At 45.3% G+C, this 23,698-nt stretch overlaps 1 protein-coding gene across 1 annotated transcript; it reads right to left on the bottom strand.

Moving 5' to 3' along the window:
* Positions 1–17,852: 17,852 nt before the first annotated feature.
* LOC123052438 (uncharacterized) lies at positions 17,853–21,386 on the bottom strand. The gene is made up of 5 exons (XM_044475614.1): positions 21,014–21,386; positions 20,258–20,321; positions 18,914–19,078; positions 18,534–18,599; positions 17,853–18,440 (listed from the first exon to the last, which is right to left on the bottom strand). Exons 1-5 carry the CDS (start codon positions 21,283–21,285, stop codon positions 18,213–18,215), a joined length of 795 nt encoding a protein of 264 aa, XP_044331549.1. The 5' UTR covers positions 21,286–21,386; the 3' UTR covers positions 17,853–18,212.
* Between the last annotated feature and the right edge of the window lie 2,312 nt (positions 21,387–23,698).

The following is a 23,698-nucleotide window of genomic DNA, read 5'->3' as shown; positions in this document are numbered from 1 at the left end:
AGTGAAGTTAAAGACAAAGTTGAGGAGCTGGTACGGTTTAACTTTACATGGGCTTATCGAAACTATCAGTTCGTAATTTAACTATGTTAAATCCTTTGCATGCTATCAATCATATGAACAGAGAAAACAACTTGGATATGACATACATGATGCGAATGCAAGCGGTGCTGTGAATTATCCGGATGTGTCTACCTGGCCTATTAAAACGTATAACATGCCACAACAGGAAGATGGGTGTGTATATACTTTCACATTGTTTTAATATCTTATCTGAAATGCGAACTTATGAATCGTTGTTTGTATGGACCAGCAATTCATGTGGAATATTTGTCCTTCGATGCTTTCAATACTGGGACGGTGACAAATGGACAAGCCGTTTTTCGCAGGTATGGTTTTATTTCAAATGCTTATACTTAATTGAATTCATTATGTGATACAAATCGCATTGGACTAATATGAAGTTCTAACAGGGGTCAGTTGATAAATCGAGGGACATAATGATTGCGCAGCTTATTTTTTCAGAGAGAAATACTCTCAACGATGTCAAAGACAAAGTTACCCGGCTTGCAAAGAAGAAATAAATGCGGCAAAATTTATGTAACAGAAAATTTTGTACGCTCAAATGATGCTTTCATTTATTTTGACTAGGATATTTTGTGATGAAGAAAACACTACTTGTTTGAATATTTAAGTTGAGAATGACATTTGGATTATTATTTTGTCTTCATGCCGTCGTCTATAATTTTCAATTACTCATATTCATACTTCTCCCATCGTCTACTTGTGTGACTTAAACAGTCCATGTTTATATAATGTTTAAAAAAATGCCCGCCCGGTGAATATTTCTCCCGTCGTCTACTTGTTTGAATAAAACAGATGTTAAAAAATTCTTCTGCCGTCGTCTACTCATGCGACTTAAACAGTCCATGTTTATATAAAGTTAGAAAAAAATGCCCCCCAATATTGCACGTCGCCACGTCGGCAAACGGGCCAACAGGGCAGCCACGACGGCACTGTCCCACAGGGCAGCGTCGGACGGCGGTAGCAAAGCGAGTTAATCAGAGGAGTTCGACTGCCTCTATGGCGTCGGGTATATAAGTAGGTCGTCGCGCGCTTCGTCGGGCGAGGTGGGACTAAACATTCCATCGCCGCCGCCGTGTCGGGAGCGACGCGCGTGACCGCGTGGGCCGGCCCAATAGCACTATACAGCCGGACAGACGACGGCCCAGGTACCCCGCGGGGGCGACGGGAAATGTTTAGTCCCACCTCGCCCGACGGAGCGCGCGACGACCTGCTTATATACCCGACGCCACAGAGGCAGTCGAACTCCTCTGAATAACTCGCTATGCTATCGCGGTCCGACGTTGCCATGTGGGACAGTGCCATCGGTCCAGTCTGTGTAATGTCAGACTGGCCGGTGCACTTGTCGGGCCTTTTTTTAAAATAAAGCTAAAAATGACGGTGTTATAAGCGACGGCGATAGTGCAGAAAAACAAACAACGATGGCACTACAGTGCATAATGAACACATCAAAATAAACAGAGTGAAAATACTTCTTGCATAACATAGTCTGTCATCAACAAATACATATATGGGTATCTTAGCAAATAGTCTGACATAAACAAAGTCTGACATCAACAAAGTAAAATAAGTCTCATGTACCATAATCTAACAATTAAAAAAGATCTCATAGACACAAGCAATCCATCAAAAAACTGTCTTCAATCAAAGGACGAGCAATCTTCCATACTCCAGAAATCAAGCAAAGTTCCTACATATCAAAACAGTAAGATATGTGTTAATTCAAAATAAACAAATAAATTTGGTTTGAACAATAAGATTTACATGAACATACGAAAATCGTACTTAGGATTTTGAGGGCGCGTGGACTTATAATGGTGCGATCTATGATGTCTCTTACCGATTTACCGCTCTCATTTTGGGGTTATGCTTTAGAGACTGCCGCATTCACTTTAAATAGGGCTCCGTCGAAATCCGTTGAGACGACACCGTTTGAATTATGGTTTGGGAAGAAACCTAAGCTGTCGTTTCTAAAAGTTTGGGGATGCGATGCTTATGTCAAGAAACTTCAACCTGAAAATCTCGAACCCAAGTCGGAAAAATGCGTCTTCATAGGATACCCTAAGGAAACTATTGGGTATACCTTCTACCTCAGATCCGAAGGCAAGATCTTCGTTGCCAAGAACGGGTCCTTTCTAGAGAAGGAGTTTCTCTCGAAAGAATTGAGTGGGAGGAAAGTGGAACTTGATGAGGTGATAGTCACCCCTTCCGAACCGGAAAGTAGCGCAGCGCGGGAAACTGTTCCTGTGATGCCTACACCGACTGGGGAGGAAGTTAATGATGATGATCATGAAGCTTCGGATCAAGTCACTAAACTTCGTAGGTCCACAAGGACACGTTCCGCACCAGAGTGGTACGGCAACCCTGTCCTGGAAATCATGTTGTTAGACAACGGTGAACCTTCGAACTATGAAGAAGCGATGGCGGGCCCGGATTCCGACAAATGGCTAGAAGCCATGAAATCCGAGATAGAATCCATGTATGAAAACAAAGTGTGGACTTTGACTGACTTGCCCGATGAGCGGCGAGCCATAGAAAACAAATGGATCTTTAAGAAGAAGACGGACGCAGATGGTAATGTGACCATCTACAAAGCTCGACTTGTCGCTAAGGGTTATCGACAAGTTCAAGGGGTTGACTACGATGAGACTTTCTCACCCGTAGCGAAGCTGAAGTCCGTCCGAATAATGTTAGCAATTGCCGCATACTATGATTATGAGATATGGCAGATGGACGTCAAAACGGCATTCCTTAATGGCTTCCTTAAGGAAGAGTTGTATATGATGCAGCCGGAAGGTTTTGTCGATCCTAAGAATGCTAACAAAGTATGCAAGCTCCAGCGCTCAATCTATGGGCTGGTGCAAGCATCTCGGAGTTGGAACATTCGCTTTGATGAGATGATCAAAGCGTTTGGGTTTACACAGACTTATGGAGAAGCCTGTGTTTACAAGAAAGTGAGTGGGAGCTCTGTAGCATTTCTCATATTATATGTGGATGACATACTATTGATGGGAAATGATATAGAATTCTTGGAAAGTATAAAGGCCTATTTGAATAAGTGTTTTTCAATGAAGGACCTTGGAGAAGCTGCTTATATATTAGGCATCAAGATCTATAGAGATAGATCAAGACGCCTCATTGGTCTTTCACAGAGTACATACCTTGACAAGATATTGAAGAAGTTCAGTATGGATCAGTCCAAGAAGGGGTTCTTGCCTGTATTGCAAGGTGTGCAATTGAGCACGGCTCAATGCCCGACCACGGCAGAAGATATAGAAGAGATGAGTGTCATCCCCTATGCCTCGGCCATAGGGTCTATTATGTATGCCATGCTGTGTACCAGACCTGATGTAAACCTTGCCGTAAGTTTGGTAGGAAGGTACCAAAGTAATCCTGGCAAGGAACACTGGACAGCGGTCAAGAATATCCTGAAGTACCTGAAGAGGACTAAGGATATGTTTCTCGTTTATGGAGGTGACGAAGAGCTCGTCGTAAAGGGTTACGTCAACGCTAGCTTCGACATAGATCCGGATGACTCGAAGTCACAGACCGGATACGTGTATATTTTGAATGGAGGAGCAGTAAGCTGGTGCAGTTGCAAGCAAAGCGTCGTGGTGGGATCTACATGTGAAGCGGAGTACATGGCAGCCTCGGAGGCAACACAGGAAGCAGTCTGGATGAAGGAGTTCATTACCGACCTAGGGGTGATTCCCAATGCGTCGGGCCCAATGACTCTCTTCTGTGACAACACTGGAGCTATTACCCTTGCGAAGGAGCCCAGGTTTCACAGGAAGACCAGGCATATCAAGCGTCGCTTCAACTCCATTCGTGAAAGTGTTCGAAATGGAGACATAGATATTTGTAAAGTACACACGGACCTGAATGTAGCAGATCCGTTGACTAACCCTCTCCCTAGGGTAAAACATGATCAACACCAGGACGCAATGGGTGTTCGATTCATCACAATGTAACTAGATTATTGACTCTAGTGCAAGTGGGAGACTGTTGGAAATATGCCCTAGAGGCAATAATAAATGGTTATTATTATATTTCTTTGTTCATGGTAATTGTCTATTGTTCATGCTATAATTGTATTGTCCGGAAATCGTAATACATGTGTGAATACATAGACCACAAAGTGTCCCTAGTAAGCCTCTAGTTGACTAGCTCGTTGATCAATAGATAGTCATGGTTTCCTGACTATGGACATTGGATGTCATTGATAACGGGATCACATCATTAGGAGAATGATGTGATGGACAAGACCCAATCCTAAGCATAGCATAAAAGATCGTGTAGTTTCGTTTGCTAGAGCTTTTCCAATGTCAAGTATCTTTTCCTTAGACCATGAGATCGTGCAACTCCCGGATACCGTAGGAGTGCTTTGGGTGTGCCAAACTTCACAACGTAACTGGGTGACTATAAAGGTGCATTACGGGTATCTCCGAAAGTGTCTGTTGGGTTGGCATGGATCGAGACTGGGATTTGTCACTCCGTGTGACGGAGAGGTATCTCTGGGCCCACTCGGTAATGCATCATCATAATGAGCTCAATGTGACTAAGGCGTTAGTCACGGGATCATGCATTGCGGTACGAGTAAAGAGACTTGCCGGTAACGAGATTGAACAAGGTATTGGGATACCGACGATCGAATCTCGGGCAAGTAACATACCGATTGACAAAGGGAATTGCGTACGGATTGATTGAATCCTCGACACCGTGGTTCATCCGATGAGATCATCGTGGAGCATGTGGGAGCCAACATGGGTATCCAGATCCCCCTGTTGGTTATTGACCGGAGAGGCGTCTCGGTCATGTCTGCATGTCTCCCGAACCCGTAGGGTCTACACACTTAAGGTCCGGTGACGCTAGGGCTGTAGAGATATATGTATGCGGAAACCCGAAAGTTGTTCGGAGTCCCGGATGAGATCCCGGACGTCACGAGAGGTTCTGGAATGGTCTGGAGGTGAAGAATTATATATAGGAAGTCAAGTTTCGGCCACCGGGAAAATTTCGGGGGTTACCGGTATTGTACCGGGACCATCGGAAGGGTCCCGGGGGTCCACCGGGTGGGGCCACCTGTCCCGGAGGGCCCCGTGGGCTGAAAGTGGAAGGGAACCAGCCCTTAGTGGGCTGGGGCGCCCCCCTTGGGCCTCCCCCCATGCGCCTAGGGTTGGGAACCCTAGGGGGGAGCTTCCCCCTTGCCTTGGGGGGCAAGGCACCCCTTTCCACCCCTTGGCCGCCGCCCCCCAACCCTAGATGGGTTTTGGCCAGCCCCCCCCCCCTCCCAAGGGGGCCTATATAAAGGGGGGGAGGGAGGGCAGCAAGCTATAGCCTTGGGCGCCTCCCTCCTCCCCTGCAACACCTCTCTCTCTCTCGCAGAAGCTCGGCGAAGCCCTGCCGGAGACCCGCTACATCCACCACCACGCCGTCGTGCTGTTGGATCTCCATCAACCTCTCCTTCCCCCTTGCTGGATCAAGAAGGAGGAGACATCGCTGCACCGTACGTGTGTTGAACGCGGAGGTGCCGTCCGTTCGGCACTCGGTCATCGGTGATTTGGATCACGGCGAGTACGACTCCGTCATCCACGTTCATTGGAACGCTTCCGCTCACGATCTACAAGGGTATGTAGATGCACTCCTTTCCCCTCGTTGCTAGTAGACTCCATAGATGCATCTTGGTGAGCGTAGGAAAATTTTAAATTATGCTACGATTCCCAACAGTGGCATCATGAGCCAGGTCTATGCGTAGTTACTATGAACGAGTAGAACACAAAGTAGTGTTGGGCGTGGAGTTTGCCAATTCTTCTTGCCGCTACTAGTCTTTTCTTGTTTCGGCGGCATTGTAGGATGAAGCGGCCCGGACCGACCTTACACGTACACTTACGTGAGACAGGTTCCACCGACTGACATGCACAAGTTGCATAAGGTGGCTAGCGGGTGTCTGTCTCTCCTACTTTAGTCAGAACGGATTCGATGAAAAGGGTCCTTATGAAGGGTAAATAGAAATTGGCAAATCACGTTGTGGTCCTACGTAGGTAAGAAACGTTCTTGCTAGAAACCTACAAACCACGTAAAAACTTGCAACAACAATTAGAGGACGTCTAACTTGTTTTTGCAGCAAGTGCTATGTGATGTGATATGGCCAGAAGATGTGATGAATGATATATGTGATGTATGAGATTGATCATATTCTTGTAATAGGAATCACGACCTACATGTCGATGAGTATGACAACCGGCAGGAGCCATAGGAGTTGTCTTTATTATTTTGTATGACCTGCGTGTCATTGAATAACGCCATGTAAATTACTTTACTTCGTTGCTAAACGCGTTAGCCATAGAAGTAGAAGTAATCGTTGGTGTGACGACTTCATGAAGACACAACGATGGAGATCATGATGATGGAGATCATGGTGTCATGCCGGTGACAAAGATGATCATGGTGCCCCGAAGATGGAGATCAAAGGAGCATAATGATATTGGCCATATCATGTCACTATTTGATTGCATGTGATGTTTATCATGTTTTTGCATCTTATTTGCTTAGAACGACGGTAGCAAGTAGGATGATCCCTTATAATAATTTCAAGAAAGTGTTCACCCTAACTGTGCACCGTTGCGAAGGTTCGTTGTTTCGAAGCACCACGTGATGATCGGGTGTGATAGATTCTAACGTTCGAATACAACGGGTGTTGACGAGCCTAGCATGTACAGACATGGCCTCGGAACACACGCAATACACTTAGGTTGACTTGACGAGCCTAGCATGTACAGACATGGCCTCGGAACACACGCAATACACTTAGGTTGACTTGACGAGCCTAGCATGTACAGACATGGCCTCGGAACACGGAGGACCGAAAGGTCGAGCATGAGTCGTATAGAAGATACGATCAACATGGAGATGTTCACCGATCTTGACTAGTCCGTCTCACGTGATGATCGGACACGGCCTAGTTAAACTCGGATCATGTTTCACTTAGATGACTAGAGGGATGTCTATCTGAGTGGGAGTTCATTAAATAATTTGATTAGATGAACTTAATTATCATGAACTTAGTCTAAAATCTTTACACTATGTATTGTAGATCAAATGTCCAACGTTGTCCTCAATTTCAACGCGTTCCTAGAGAAAACCAAGCTGAAAGATGATGGCAGCAACTATACGGACTGGGTCCGGAACCTAAGGCTCATCCTCATAGTAGCCAAGAAAGATTATGTCTTAGAAGCACCGCTAGGTGATGCACCAATCCCACAGAACCAAGACGTTATGAACGCTTGGCAATCACGTGCTGATGATTACTCCCTCGTTCAGTGCGGCATGCTTTACAGCTTAGAGCCGGGTCTCCAAAAGCGTTTTGAGAAACATGGAGCATATGAGATGTTCGAGGAGCTGAAACTGGTTTTTCAAGCTCATGCCCGGGTCGAGAGATATGATGTCTCCGACAAGTTCTTCAGCTGTAAAATGGAGGAGAACAGTTCTGTTAGTGAGCACATACTCAGAATGTCTGGGTTGCACAACCGCTTGTCTCAGCTGGGAGTTAATCTCCCGGATGACGCGGTCATTGACAGAATCCTCCAGTCGCTTCCACCAAGCTACAAGAGCTTTGTGATGAACTACAATATGCAGGGGATGTAAAAGACCATTCCTAAAGTATATTCAATGCTGAAATCAGCGGAAGGGGAGATCGGAAAAGAACATCAAGTGTTGATGGTGAATAAAACCACTAAGTTCAAGAAGGGCAAGGGTAAGAAGAACTTCAAGAAGGACGGCAAGGGAGTTGCCGCGCCCGGTAAACCAGTTACTGGGAAGAAGTCAAAGAATGGACCCAAGCCCGGGACTGTGTGCTTTTATTGCAAGGGAAGTGGTCACTGGAAGCGGAACTGCCCCAAATATTTAGCGGACAAGAAGAAGGCCGGCAACACCCAAGGTATATGTGATATACAAGTAATTGATGTGTACCTTACCAGTACTCGTAGTAGCTCCTGGGTATTTGATACCGGTGCGGTTGCTCATATTTGTAACTCAAAGCAGGAACTACGGAATAAACGGAGACTGGCAGAGGACGAGGTGACGATGCGCGTCGGGAATGGTTCCAAGGTCGATGTGATCGTCGTCGGCACGCTACCTCTGCATCTACCCACGGGATTAGTTTTAAACCTCAATAATTGTTATTTGGTGCCAGCTTTGAGCATGAACATTGTATCTGGATCTCGTTTAATTCGAGATGGCTACTCATTTAAATCCGAGAATAATGGTTGTTCTATTTATTTGAGAGATATGTTTTATGGTCATGCCCCGCTGGTCAATGGTTTATTTTTGATGAATCTCGAACGTGATGTTACACATGTTCATAGTGTGAATACCAAAAGATGTAAAGTTGATAACGATCGTCCCACATACTTGTGGCACTGCCGCCTTGGTCACATTGGTGTCAAGCGCATGAAGAAGCTCCATGCAGATGGACTTTTGGAGTCTCTTGATTACGAATCATTTGACACGTGCGAACCATGCCTCATGGGTAAGATGACCAAGACTCCGTTCTCCGGAACAATGGAGCGAGCAACCAACTTATTGGAAATCATACATACCGATGTGTGTGGTCCAATGAGTGTTGAGGCTCGCGGAGGATATCGTTATGTTCTCACTCTCACTGATGATTTAAGTAGATATGGATATGTCTACCTGCTGAAACACAAGTCTGAAACCTTTGAAAAGTTCAAGGAATTTCAGAGTGAGATTGAGAATCAACGTGACAGGAGAATAAAATTCCTACGATCAGATCGTGGTGGAGAATATTTAAGTCACGAGTTTGGTGCACACTTAAGGAAATGTGGAATAGTTTCACAACTCACGCCGCCTGGAACACCTCAGAGAAATGGTGTGTCCGAACGTCGTAATCGCACTCTATTGGATATGGTGCGATCTATGATGTCTCTTACCGATTTACCGCTCTCATTTTGGGGTTATGCTTTAGAGACTGCCGCATTCAATTTAAATAGGGCTCCGTCGAAATCCGTTGAGACGACACCGTATGAATTATGGTTTGGGAAGAAACCTAAGCTGTCGTTTCTAAAAGTTTGGGGATGTGATGCTTATGTCAAGAAACTTCAACCTGAAAAGCTCGAACCCAAGTCGGAAAAATGCGTCTTCATAGGATACCCTAAGGAAACTATTGGGTATACCTTCTACCTCAGATCCGAAGGGAAGATCTTCGTTGCCAAGAACGGGTCCTTTCTAGAGAAGGAGTTTCTCTCGAAAGAATTGAGTGGGAGGAAAGTGGAACTTGATGAGGTGATAGTCACCCCTTCCGAACCGGAAAGTAGCGCAGCGCGGGAAAATGTTCCTGTGATGCCTACACCGACTGCGGAGGAAGTTAATGATGATGATCATGAAGCTTCGGATCAAGTCACTGAACTTCGTAGGTCCACAAGGACACGTTCCGCACCAGAGTGGTACGGCAACCCTGTCCTGGAAATCATGTTGTTAGACAATGGTGAACCTTCGAACTATGAAGAAGCGATGGCGGGCCCGGATTCCGACAAACGGATTGATTGAATCCTCGACACCGTGGTTCATCCGATGAGATCATCGTGGAGCATGTGGGAGCCAACATGGGTATCCAGATCCCGCTGTTGGTTATTGACCGGAGAGGTGTCTCGGTCATGTCTGCATGTCTCCCGAACCCGTAGGGTCTACACACTTAAGGTCCGGTGACGGTAGGGCTGTAGAGATATATGTATGCGGAAACCCGAAAGTTGTTCGGAGTCCCGGATGAGATCCCGGACGTCACGAGAGGTTCCGGAATGGTCCGGAGGTGAAGAATTATATATAGGAAGTCAAGTTTCGGGCACCGGGAAAATTTCGGGGGTTACCGGTATTGTACCGGGACCACCGGAAGGGTCCCGGGGGTCCACCGGGTGGGGCCACCTGTCCCGGAGGGCCCCGTGGGCTGAAAGTGGAAGGGAACCAGCCCTTAGTGGGCTGGGGCGCCCCCCTTGGGCCTCCCCCCATGCGCCTAGGGTTGGGAACCCTAGGGGGGAGCTTCCCCCTTGCCTTGGGGGGCAAGGCACCCCTTTCCACCCCTTGGCCGCCGCCCCCCAACCCTAGATGGGTTTTGGCCGCCCCCCCTCCCAAGGGGGCCTATATAAAGGGGGGAGGGAGGGCAGCAAGCTACAGCCTTGGGCGCCTCCCTCCTCCCCTGCAACACCTCTCTCTCTCTCTCTCTCTCTCTCTCTCGCAGAAGCTCGGCGAAGCCCTGCCGGAGACCCGCTACATCCACCACCACGCCGTCGTGCTGTTGGATCTCCATCAACCTCTCCTTCCCCCTTGCTGGATCAAGAAGGAGGAGACGTCGCTGCACCGTACGTGTGTTGAATGCGGAGGTGCCGTCCGTTCGGCACTCGGTCATCGGTGATTTGGATCACGGCGAGTACGACTCCGTCATCCACGTTCATTGGAACGCTTCCGCTCGCGATCTACAAGGGTATGTAGATGCACTCCTTTCCCCTCGTTGCTAGTAGACTGCATAGATGCATCTTGGTGAGCGTAGGAAAAATTTAAATTATGCTACGATTCCCAACAGTAAACGCTGCCCATCTCTCCTCAAATACTTTTTTTGAAGTGGCATAATAAAGTAGAGACCTGAACTCCTTTAGAGACTTATGATGAAGGCGTTTCTGCATGTTCTTCTCAATATGCCACGAGCAAAGACGATGCCAAACCTCCGAAAGTACCTTTCTGATGGCCTTAATCATAGCTGCATCTCCATCAATAATTACTGACCTGGGCCTCTTCTGACAGTGAGCCCTCAAAAACGTCTGAAGCAGCCAGACATATGTATCTTCCGTCTCGTCAGACACAAGAGCACAACCGAATACTGTGGTGCAATGGTGGTTGTTCAGACCGACAAAAGGTATAAATGGCATGCCATACCTATTCATCCTGTATGTGCTGTCGAAGACGGTCACATCACCGTAGTCAACATAGTCTCGACGTGATTGAGAATCACACCAGAATAGGTTTTTCAGCCTTCCTTCATCATCGACGGTGTGCTCAAAGAAGAAATCTGGATCCCTCTCTCTTCTGGTCATCATGATCCCAATGGCAGTGTCTGCATCACCTTGTGCAAGCAACTTCATTTTTTCTCTATAACACATGTTATAAAGCTTCTTCCTCCCAAAACCAGCCTTTGCATATGACCCGTACCTACTGACGAGAGTATCATAAATCATATGTTTCCTGATTCCAGCACCTCCCATAGTTAAGATATCACCTTTCTGATATTCTTTTATCTGATTATGAGACCGAAGAAACGTGACTTCATCCGGTCTAGCTAGAACGTGACTGTGATCATCACTGAAACTGCTGACATACCAAACGCCACACTCTTTATCAAGTTTCAAAGTTATATGCGCATCGCAGAAGCAACGAGTTTCCCCTCTGAGCCTGCGGGTCCTGCCTTCCATTGTACAAAGTTTTGCCTGTCGTTTCCCAGCTCTCGCACACAGATACTTTCTCAAGCGCATAGTTCCCTCAGGACCTTTCGAATATTTCAGTGAGTCCTTTCTTACGCTGAAACCACGCTCGTAAGCATACTGGTTATAGAAAATGTAAGCCTCTCCTAGTGACCTGAACGTCTTCCTCATCACCTTCCAATGCCTGTCCAATGATTCTTGCTGATATTCATCAAATCCGGTGTCAAAATTAAACATATCATCACCAACATGCTCATCCTTACCGCTTGGACCATCTACATCTCCCTGTAAATTAATGCATGAAACCATGTATGTCAGTCAGTTATTATTTTAATATGTAATGTATGTAAGTTTCAAAACTTACTTTGCTGGAGCTGTCATCATGAGATGCATCAACGTGCGATTTGTCACTTTCATCGTCCACAATATTCCTCACAAAGTCCCCGTTCTCATCCATCTGCGCACATTTCAAAAAAATACATGTAAGCGCTCATATGGTTATTATGTCATTTCTTCTCCTATTTTTATAAAAACATACCCGGAGTGCACTTTCAGCAAATGAATCATCTATATCCATATCATCATCATCATCATCGCCATGTCGCTGCATGATCTAAAAAACATGTAATTGTCCGTGTGGTTTATCATATTTATTGTTTTTATCAACATTGATCACACTTACATTGCCACTATAAGATTCATCCAAACTCATGTAGTTCTCCTCAGCAGGTTCACCCATATTCAGTGACGAGGTTTCGTTGTCCTCGCCGTAATCACCGCCATCATAATCGCCCTCCTCTAACTATACATGTTTAAAAAAATTCTAAGATCAATCGAACACCGTGTTGGAAATATGCCCTAGAGGCAATAATAAATTAGTTATTATTATATTTCCTTGTTCATGATAATCGTTTATTATCCATGCTAAAATTGTATTGATAGGAAACTCAGATACATGTGTGGATACATAGACAACACCATGTCCCTAGTAAGCCTCTAGTTGACTAGCTCGTTGATCAATAGATGGTTAAGGTTTCCTGATCATGGACATTGGATGTCGTTGATAACGGGATCACATCATTAGGAGAATGATGTGATGGACAAGACCCAATCCTAAGCCTAGCACAAGATCGTGTAGTTCGTTTGCTAAGAGCTTTTCTAATGTCAAGTATCATTTCCTTAGACCATGAGATTGTGCAACTCCCGGATACCGTAGGAATGCTTTGGGTGTACCAAACGTCACAACGTAACTGGGTGGCTATAAAGGTACACTACAGGTATCTCCGAAAGTGTCTGTTGGGTTGGCACGAATCGAGACTGGGATTTGTCACTCCGTGTAAATGGAGAGGTATCTCTGGGCCCACGGTAGGACATCATCACAATGTGCACAATGTGACCAAGGAGTTGATCACGGGATGATGTGTTACGGAACGAGTAAAGAGACTTGCCGATAACGAGATTGAACAAGGTATCGGGATACCGACGATCGAATCTCGGGCAAGTACTATACCGGTAGACAAAGGGAATTGTATACGGGATTGATTGAATCCTCGACATCGTGGTTCATCCGATGAGATCATCGAGGAGCATGTGGGAGCCAACATGGGTATCCAGATCCCGCTGTTGGTTATTGACCAGAGAGTCGTCTCGGTCATGTCTGCGTGTCTCCCGAACCCGTAGGGTCTACACACTTAAGGTTCGGTGACGCTAGGATTGTAGAGATATTAGTATGCGGTAACCCGAAAGTTGTTCAGAGTCCCGTATGAGATCCAGGACGTCACGAGGAGTTCCGGAATGGTCCGGAGGTAAAGATTTATATATGGGAAGTCTTATTTTGGTCGCCGGAAAAGTTTCGCGCATTATCGGTATTGTACCGGGAGTGCCGAAAGGGGTCCGGGGGTCCACCAAGGGGGTCCACCAGCCCCGGGGGGGGCACATGGGCTGTAGGGGTGTGCGCCTTGGCCTATATGGGCCAAGGGCACCAGCCCCAAGAGGCCCATGCGCCAAAAGATAAGGGAAAGGGAGAGTCCTAAAGGGGGAAGGCACCTCCGAGGTGCCTTGGGGAGGATGGACTCCTCCCTGGCCGCACCCTTCCTTGGAGGAAGGGCCAAGGCTGCGCCCCCCCCCCCTCTCCCTTGGCCCTATATGTAGTGGGGGGAGGGAGGGCAGCAATAGCCAAGCCCTGGCGCCTCCCTCTCCCTCCCGTGACACATCTCCCTCCTCCCGCAGCGCTTGGCGAAGCCCTGTTGGAATCCCGCTACTTCCACCACCACGCCGTCGTGCTGCTGGATCTCCATCAACCTCTCCTCCCCCCTTGCTGGATCAAGAAGGAGGAGACGTCACTGCTCCGTACGTGTGTTGAACGCGGAGGTGCCGTCCGTTCGGCGCTAGGATCATCGGTGATTTGGATCACGACGAGTACGACTCCATCAACCCCGTTCTCTTGAACGCTTCCGCTCGCGATCTACAAGGGTATGTAGATGCACTCCTTCCCTCTCGTTGCTAGTAAACTCCATAGATTGATCTTGGTGATGCGTAGAACTTTTTTGAATTTCTGCTACGTTCCCCAACACACCGTGTAACATCATCCTAAAATAATTTGTTCATCATGCACAACGATGTGTCAAACCAACCTCTTGCACGTCGGCGAGGATTTCAGCTGGATCCATTTTGTCCGATGACGAACGCGCTGACGGCATGACGTTGCTGGCCGGCCGAGGCAGGTGTCGACGGCGTGAGGACGATGGCCGGTTGTAGCAGGCGGAGTCCGCGAAGGAAGGCGGCGACGAAGATCACGGGTGGGCGGCCATCTGGGCGACGGGAAAGGAATGCGGCGGCGGCGGCAACGGCGCCGGGGCACGCGCGGCGGCCGGTTTGGGCGGCGACCCGGGCGACGGCGACTTCGTGGAGACGGGGGCCGACGTGGAGACGGCGTGGATGCGTTTAGGGTTTAGGGTTACGGCGGTGGGCGTCGGCGGCTCCCGTGACGTTTTTTTAATAACTATCGACGCAACGTGGAGACGTGCGGGCGTACGGCGGCGACGTACGGCGACGGGTGCGGGTATGCAGGCGGGCGTACGGGGCGCGACGTACAGCGACGGGCGGGCGTACGACGTCGGGGTGGGTATTCCTATACCTAATATGAAATGACCATACTACCCATTATACGTTTTAGGGGGGTTGTACCGAAGCACTCCCCATGTTAGAGTTTATATGGGCATTTAGCGTAGCGTGCGCTAACCCTTTAGCTGTACTAGTGCATTCAGCTCCTATTATTATTATTATTATTATTATTATTATTATTATTATTATTATTATTCTGAAAGATTGAGCTCATAATTCAACATCACAAAAGTCTTGATAATTTTCAAAAAAAAGGCAACACTCCTGCATTACACATTTAAAGATATACAATTATATTTTCCAATGCACAACACGAAACCCAGAAGAAGAAGAAAAACATGCCTGGCTGTGAATAGTACCAGCAAGGTACTATTCATAATTTAGTTTTTTTGGGGTTTAAAAGAAGTTTTATTCCAAAGTAACAGGCTTACAGTCTGCTAATACAAGATTATGAATGAAGGGGGGTGGCCGTTGCAACCAACAAGCGGTGCTACGAGCCGTTCGGTCATAATTAACAAGACAAGTGAGACCATGTTCTGTGATCTTAGGATCTTCACTGGTTTAAACTCCCTCTGCAGCATGTAGTTCTTAATCTCCCTGACCAATTGACCATTGGGCGATTTATCAAGTGAGGCATCAGTCATAGAAGAAAGGGCCACCATCGAGTCTGGTTGTACTATGACCGGAGTTAGACCATTCGATAGCCATAGACATTCCTATCTTAATAGCTTGAATTTCCGCCTCGAGAGCATTGTTACATTAGAACAATAGTTGACATGATATGCACATTTATTTGGTTAACCTTTATTTAGTTGTAGGTATGTGTGTTTATTTTTATTATTCTAATGTGATATGCACATTTTTTAGGTCACTAATGGCTGGTATAATCAATTTTATAAGCATCTTATATTAATTAACCAACATTTGTACAATCATTTTCTCAACAAGTTCCACCACTCTCCACGCATGGAGGAACCTTGTCATACACAACACCTTTAAGACTTGGTCCATTAGCCGGCTCCGGTATGGGAGCGGTGACTGCGGCACGTCGGCGGCTCGTTGTAACAACGGCAATGGTCGTTCGGTGGTCGATAAACCTCGATGTAATTTTTATTATGTTTGAGGTGCTTTGTATTTCCCGTGAATCTTTATAGTAGATATGATTATACGCAAAAGAAAAAATATTTGGTCCATTAGGAAAGTTTTCAAAAGAATTTCAGTGTTTTTGAATGATTTGGTCCATTAGAACCTTTATAAGATATCTTCATTGATTTATTTGCACTCTATTTTAGAGTACCTGCCCTAGTGAACCATTAAAATAATTTGGGGTATGAACAAAACATGCTTTGTGAATTGTGATCGACACTACCCTAGTGACTTCGCCACTAAGAAATTCTACAACAGAAGGAAGTTGGTGTCGTGTTAAACCCTGAAAGCGATGGGCTTGGTAGGATTAAATAAAAATGGCCTTTTGCCTGCTTTGCTTTTGTATCGAACCCACTGTAAGTATGTGATTCTATTTCCCTAGAGCACTTACAGTCAACTACAAGGGCAGTGGAATATGGACTTTAGCCGCTCGTGTAATGCATGCATGCGCTAAACACGGCTTGGTTAAACGTGATAGCAAAAGATTTCCAGAGCAGATGCATGGTTTTCACATGGACAAATCTCAAGAATGTATACCTAAACTGTGCAGTTTAGTCAGGCCAGACCTGCCTTGTGCGTGTTAAAATAAACAATGTAATCAACTAAGAGATGCATTTCCAAATGTAGTCTGATGCAAAAGTACTAGACTGGACTATGTCAACTTTGTCCAGTTCATAATGCAAAACAGATGACACACTATCAGCTCTAATTCCAGTTAGATTTCTTTTTTTACAGGAAACTGTCGATCTATTCTTCTTCAATAATGGCAGTACAATGAACATCAGAAATAATAAAAATTACATCCAGATTCATAGCCCACCTAACGACAACTACGAGCACTGAAGTAAGCCGAAGGTGCACCGCCGTCATCGCCCCTCCCTCGCCGGAGCCGGGCACAACTTGTTGTACTAGACAGTCGGAAAGTCAATTTCAACAAGAACTTCAAGATTTACAACTTAGGCTCCGTTTTAAAGTGTAATTTGATAGTAGCATTGTTATCCTGCGAAATTCCGTGCAGGGCCATTCCTGAGATTTCAAGGGTGGGAGTGAAACTAAGATTGGGGGGTGTCCAAATCGTATCAACTAACTAGTTAATACTTAGGCCTCCTTTGGTTCGAAGGAATATCATAGGAATTCTATAGAATAGGAACAGGATTCTTGTAGAAAATTTTCCTTTACAGTCCTTTCGTTCATAGGAATGAATTTCTATTCCTACATAGAATTGGTTCATATCCTCCACATTTAAAAGAAAAATAAACATGAGCCTGGACTCAATGGAAAAATTCATATGAGGTGAATCTAATGGCATCTATTTTTCTATTCCTACTCATAGGATTTAAGATACATGTCATCTCATTTTTTATAAGTTTCCTATTCTATCCTATGAACCAAATGAGGCCTAAGTTAGAATTATGGAGGTTTCTGCTCCTTTGGGCCGTGATCATCAGAAAGTAGAATAGTTGATAATGATTCATATAGAAAGGAAGAAAAAAGGTTCCTCCAAGAACAAAAGATGCCAAATCCGTGGGGCACATGCAAGACACGTATAGACATTCTAGTGGTATGGCAAAGGTGGTGCACACTAGTGCAAAGCCCAGCACTGAGCTTCCTCCTCCCTTATCCCAGATTGATTAAGAAATCGAAAGGTCATCCCGCATGTAGGACAACCGCATTACTTTGTATTATTGCAATTGCAACTTGGCCAAGGCTTTATACATTGGAAAAGAAGGCTTGACCTTTTTCTGAATGATTGTGAGTATGCATCACTTTGTCATAACAAAGCCATGTACTGGCGAATGGAATTGTCTCCCGGATTGCTTCCTCCACGGCTATATGTATTTGCGTAAGCTAAACACAGAAATTTTGATACACCCGAGCATCTCTTTTGTTATGTGCTATGCTATGCAAGCATGCATCTTCCATGTGATTGACATAAGTAATCATCAGTTCCCAGAGGAAAAAAATAAGGTAAATGATGTTAGCAGAGAGCACCGGAAGGCAAGTTTTACAAGAAACATCAAAGAAGCAGAACATTTGATTTCATTCATGCCGAATCTCGCCAACTATTGTTGCATCAACAGAATTTTACACTTGGATTCAGACATAAGCCCTGAGCATCATGACACATATACACATCCGGTGCATGATGAACATTATCGCTATGGTGTTTACAACAACAGGCCAATTACGCCCACCACCAACATACATGTGTTGCTGCAAAACCAGTTCTTCAGACTTGATACAACAAACAGGCAGAGAATCGCCGGGCTGATGATATCGTCGCAGAGGGATCCACTGATTCTCCCTTTATTTTCCTTTCGATAACACGCAGGAGAGATCCACCTGTTCTTTTCGAATTGTGCCATGGTACAGAATAATTCCTTACTCCTGCTCTGGTTGCGCTGATGGGACGAGCGGCTGATGTTCATCAGCACCACTTGATATTCTGTCCATGCCACACAACTCGGGGGATTTTATAAGCACAAATGGTGATTTGTGTAGAGCAGCGAAGGCCTTGTTTCCTTCACCATTGCTCCCTAAACAAATGGTATCACCCCGCCCGTGCCAGACACCACACTGGACATTATTCATCTCCAAAGTTCTCGCCTCCTGCTTATTCAAAATGACAACTATGAGACCAATATATCCATAATAAACAAATTAGTGAACTTTTGGTTCCAAGGGGGTCCGAATGTATATAACCTGGCACAGCGCACAACAAGGACATATCAGATGGAGAACACAGTCATCTAGACTGCCATCAGTCCCCTGAAATCACACAAAAGGGTCAATGAGATGTCTTACTCTCCCCATCATTCCTGAATTAAAGTACATATACTAATATCTATTCAGAAGTTGGCAAAATAGTCATCACATACAAACTGGCAAGGGTATAACGAGCTACCAATATTAACTCAAAACAAGCTTCAGCTATTGTTCATTCGATTAAAGCCACAGATTTGAATTAATTATGATTCAAGAGAAGACAGGCACCACAGCCAACTGCAATAAGCACTAGTGTACTAGTAAGCTGTAATCTGTTTGAATACTTTATTTGAAAACGCTAATTCAGAAATACTTACCCGGATATTGAACTGTTTCCTGATTCTTCTTCGGAAGTAACCGGTATAGATTGCTATCAAGAGAACAGAACCAAGTCCCATATATAGATATACATGATGCTTCGTTACAGAAAAGGCAATTAAGCTGACCAGAACAGCAACTAATGAAATGAAGTAAGCCATTGCCTGAAATAGTTTCATATTGTATCAGAAGAGTGAATACGGGTTCTTAAAAAGAACATAAGCTTAACGACACAGCTCAAGTAAACCAATGGTAAAACTGAAAATGTCAGATTCAATGGGAACAAGAGTATGTTGCAGCATACAACAATGGTTGTAATAATTCTAAAAAGACTTCACAACAGGGCAGGAAAACAGAGAAAAACACAAATTTATCAGCACGTATTGACAGACATGGAGGATAAAGCACATTTGGTTGATAGCCACATCTTGCCACAGATGAGAGAACTGTTTGTGATTGTGACTACATAAACCCACAGTACCAAAATACGTGACAACTAATTTGTTTGGCACACTTTGCGTGACTTGTCATGGTAAGTCAAATTCTTGCGGGCTTCGACCTGGTCAACATGAATGACCCTGCCCTTTTTTTTTAGCTTGTGCATACCCTAAAGGATAGGTTCTAGTAATATGATCTCTAGTTTATGTTGGAGTGAATGAGACTGCACGTTATACTTGCGAGAGGGTTGACTTGCCAATGTGAACAGGGCAGGATGTGCTTCATGTTGACCAGGTCTACGCCCAAAAGAATACAGAATTATCCAAGCAAATCCTTTTCACATTGGTAAGTCAAACATCCTATGCATTATCTTCTCCGTTGTATAACTAGTTAGAAGACAGCTTTGCTATTTTTGACTAAACAACTTAAATGGAAGTAAGCATTCATTTCAACAAATTTAGCAGGAGACATTCTAACAAAATATTCCACCTCTCTAGCATCAGGATGAAGTTATTGTTAGAATAAATAAATTGAGAAAAATCACATACATATTTAAGAAGTTAAGATGTTACTTTTCAGGGAAATAAAGATGGCCGTATGCATCGATTGATGCAGAGGCCGGGGGTTTTAACCTCCTTTTCCAAAAAAAGGGCAACTATATCAAGAAGTCTACTTTACTCTAAAAGGATTGACCTAAAAGAAATTCTGCATTTGATACTGGAATAAAGAGCCTAGCTCAACCAAACGGTTTCCTACTTACCAACAGCAGCATCATAAATAAAGTAACCTCAACTGGTTTTGCGTGCTTCCCTACACAGCAATTTGACTAAACTTTTGGCACAGAAAAATGTCAAGCAAGAAACGGACGAGACATGGTCATAAATTGCTCAGGGTATTATCTGTACCTGAAGGAAGCAAGATCCGAGATTGGCTCTCCGCATGTTCTTGCCAAACCTATAGAATGGGCAACTGCAAGTAGTTGCAAGCAAACAAGAACGTTAAAGCGAAGAACCCCAAAAGTTTAATCACAGTTGCACATTAAGATATGTTGTATACAAGGCAGAAGTTCAGAAGGGGTAAGACCTCACGTTGGGGAATGTTCCCTATACTACTAACTTATATTAAACATGTTGATTTCATGATTCAAGCTAGGAAATACTTTTCGGTACTCGAGTTAACCAACCAAAAATCCAAGAGAGAAACTAAACCTTGAGCAAAATTCTATCATTTATCATCTGCGAGTCTTCATCAGAGATGAAATATGCTCCAAGCACAGCTAGCACTAATTAGGCAAAGACCTTTATTTGGCGAAGGCCTTTCTTCTTCCTCGATTGCAGCTAGGAAGAAGTAACAAGCGATGAATCGAAAAGGGGAAAACCCCGGCCTCTGCATCATGAATTCATGATGATGATGCACACAGCCAAAACAAGCAGTATTCATGCGAGGCAAAACAGTACTACTACTCCATATCGAGTTGGCATAAAGACAGCAGCGCAGTTTATGCCCAAATCCGCAGAAAATCAATATGGAAAGATTGAGCTAAGCTACTACTAGTAGAATCTCCAAGCTTCCCCGTGGCAACCACCGAAAACAGGTCCTTCCGAACAAACCAATACAGGTTTGATGAATGAAAGGAGCGGCCAAGAGTTAGCTCCACCTACCAGGCGGCCTCGAGCGCGATTCGCCGGTCCTCCAAGCAATCAATTACCACGTCCCCCTCCCACATCCTCTGCACGCCTCCGCCGGCGGCCCCCTCGCCGCCGCCCGAGCCCGCGCACGCCACCGCCTCCCCCATGCCGGCGCCCTTCCTCCTCTCCGCCGACATGGCGACGGACGCGCAGAGCATGTCGAAGTCCAGCACCGCCATCGCCTCCTCCTCCTCCTCGGGGAGGCTCCTCGGCGCCGTGGACGCCTCCTCCGCCGCCGCGGCCATGGATGGAGCCTCGCTCGCTCGCTCTCTCCCTCCCCTCCCTCTTTCTGTCCTGAAGTTTTTGTTTCGTACTATTGCGTTTGCTACTACTTGGTCCCGTAACGCGGTGGGTTTTTAACGTCTTATTAATAAGCGCCTCCGATTGGGAGAGGGGGAAAGGGCATCTCCGATTGGGATTCCTACCTGTTCGCACTCGCTTAGGCGGCCGAATTGCCCACGGTGAGGTGGGTCCAGCGGGGCCCGGTTGTCAAGAGGTCCCACGCGCCAGCGGAGGATGCCGGGGAACACGTGGGTGCCGGGGGGACGAGGCGCCCGAATTACCGGTGGTTAAATCGGGCAATTAGCCCCGTGGCTGCTAATAATAACGTAACGCGCGTGGTCTGGGGGAGGAGCCTGGCGGTGGTTGGACTTTGGATTGGGCCGCCGCCCGCCGCGCCTGCTTCAGAGTCCAGACTGGATGCGGGTCCGCCTGTCAGTCAGGCGTTCTGTCTCCTTGCGCTTATCCGGTCCGAGAAAGGGGGTGCCGCTACGGGGCACCTAAAACGTGCACCTGAAATTGTGCAGCCCCAAGGGACAGGCACTGTAGTACTGCTGACGCTCAACTTGGCGGGCACCCCTCAAAAAGAAAAACTTGGCGGGCAATCATTTGGGTTTTTTGAGGGCAACCTGGCGGGCATCATGCTTTGGTTGCGTATGCAGGTGCACAAATTAGTTAGTTGTTCGGCCAAACCTGAACAGAATGGCCGTTCTCTTTCGCTCTCCCATTAAACACACATTGTTGGAAACAAATTTTCGTTTATCTCTCAGTCTCATGTGATAAATATGGACATCTATATCATGCGAAGGAAGGATCGTAGGTTTTCTTTTGTTGTTCTAAAGATTTTAGCTCGTGGCGATTCACGGCCTTCTGCTAGTTTTGTACGTGTCCTATGGCACATTCTTCAGGGGCATTGGGAGAGAAAGCTAGAACCTTCAAAGTCATAGAATACTTTGGAAACTTGTCGTAGAGCGATAATCCACTTCTGAGCCAAGGCTCAACTGCACCCGCGCTGAAGAAAAAAATTCAAAACAAATATTAGAAAAATTCCAAAATTCCAAAAAAAATGCATGGTAAATAATTTGATGCGCGAGGTCGCTCTAATTTTCAAGCCATTTCGACACCTGAGCAGCTCTCGGCAAAAAAGATAAATTCAGGGTTTGTAAAAAAGTTTACTGTTCATGCATTGTTCTGATCCAATTTGTCTTTTTTCTGAGAGCTACTCAGATGTCCAAATAATCTGAAAATTGGAGCGGACCTAAACAATAAATTTGCTACCATGCAAAAAAATTGGACTCTTTTTGAATTTTCTGTGATTTTTTCTGACCGGGTGCAGATGAGCCTGGGCACCGAAACGTCACACTTTCGTAGAGCAGCTGCAAAGTGTGAGCATTTAATCAAGGTATGATCATGCCTGTCCCATATAAAAAGCAAGATAAAGTTGTTTGAATTTTGTCAGTTCTTACATGATTTTCTTTTTCAAATTTATGAACTTTGCAAGTTATCATTTCATCATTTATAAACTCTAAAACTCTAAACTGTGAAATCAGTACCTGGAGCCAAGCTAAGATTTCAACTAGTAAGCAGAGTTTTACCATGACGATTTCATAGTTCAATTCATGCCAACATCCATATTTAAATTTTTGGAACATTTAGTACTTCCTCTGTTTTTATTTCCTCCGCATATTAGGTTTGTCTAAAGTCAAACTTTATATACTTTCAACAAGTTTGTTGAAAAATATATTGACATAGACACCACCAAATATATATCATTGGTTTCATCATTGCATATATTTTCACATAATATAAATTTATTACTGTAAATGTTCATATTGTTTTCTACAAACTTGATCAAACTTTATATTCAGTCAAAGCTAATATAAAGAGTAAATAAAAATGAAGGGAGCATATTTTAAATGGTATCTCCAGAATAACAATAAGCTAGGTTGAATCATTTCATGTTGTTCTTGTAAGCCATTGCTTGGACCTTATACCATTACAAGTAGGTTGGTTGAGCAGTTTGCATCTAATCTGGAATGTATGGCACCCTCCGAATCATATTAGATGGTAGTACTAGTCAGTTGTTATACCTTAATTATACTCACAACAAAGACATTATTATAGAAGAATGATAATAGAAGTGAACGCCAGCGAGAGTTTTCCGACGGGCTGCCGGCTTCCTGGGTGGTGTTGAAGCAGGGGAAGGAGGGAGATCCGGGGCAGACATCAAGAGCGCAGGCTGGCGAGCACAGAACAACGGCTTGCCCCTCACATGGACGTTCTCGTCTCCAATGCCCAAAGTGCTTTCATAAAGAAGAGGAGTATCCACAACAACTTCATGTATGTGCGCAATTTCGCGAGACGGTTGCACAAGAGCAA

The sequence above is a fragment of the Triticum aestivum genome, chromosome 2D (genome assembly GCF_018294505.1).
Source record: "Triticum aestivum cultivar Chinese Spring chromosome 2D, IWGSC CS RefSeq v2.1, whole genome shotgun sequence".
Classification (NCBI taxonomy): Eukaryota; Viridiplantae; Streptophyta; class Magnoliopsida; order Poales; family Poaceae; genus Triticum; species Triticum aestivum.
Note: the sequence above shows the minus strand (reverse complement) of the source record. Positions and strands in the feature narration are given on the sequence as shown.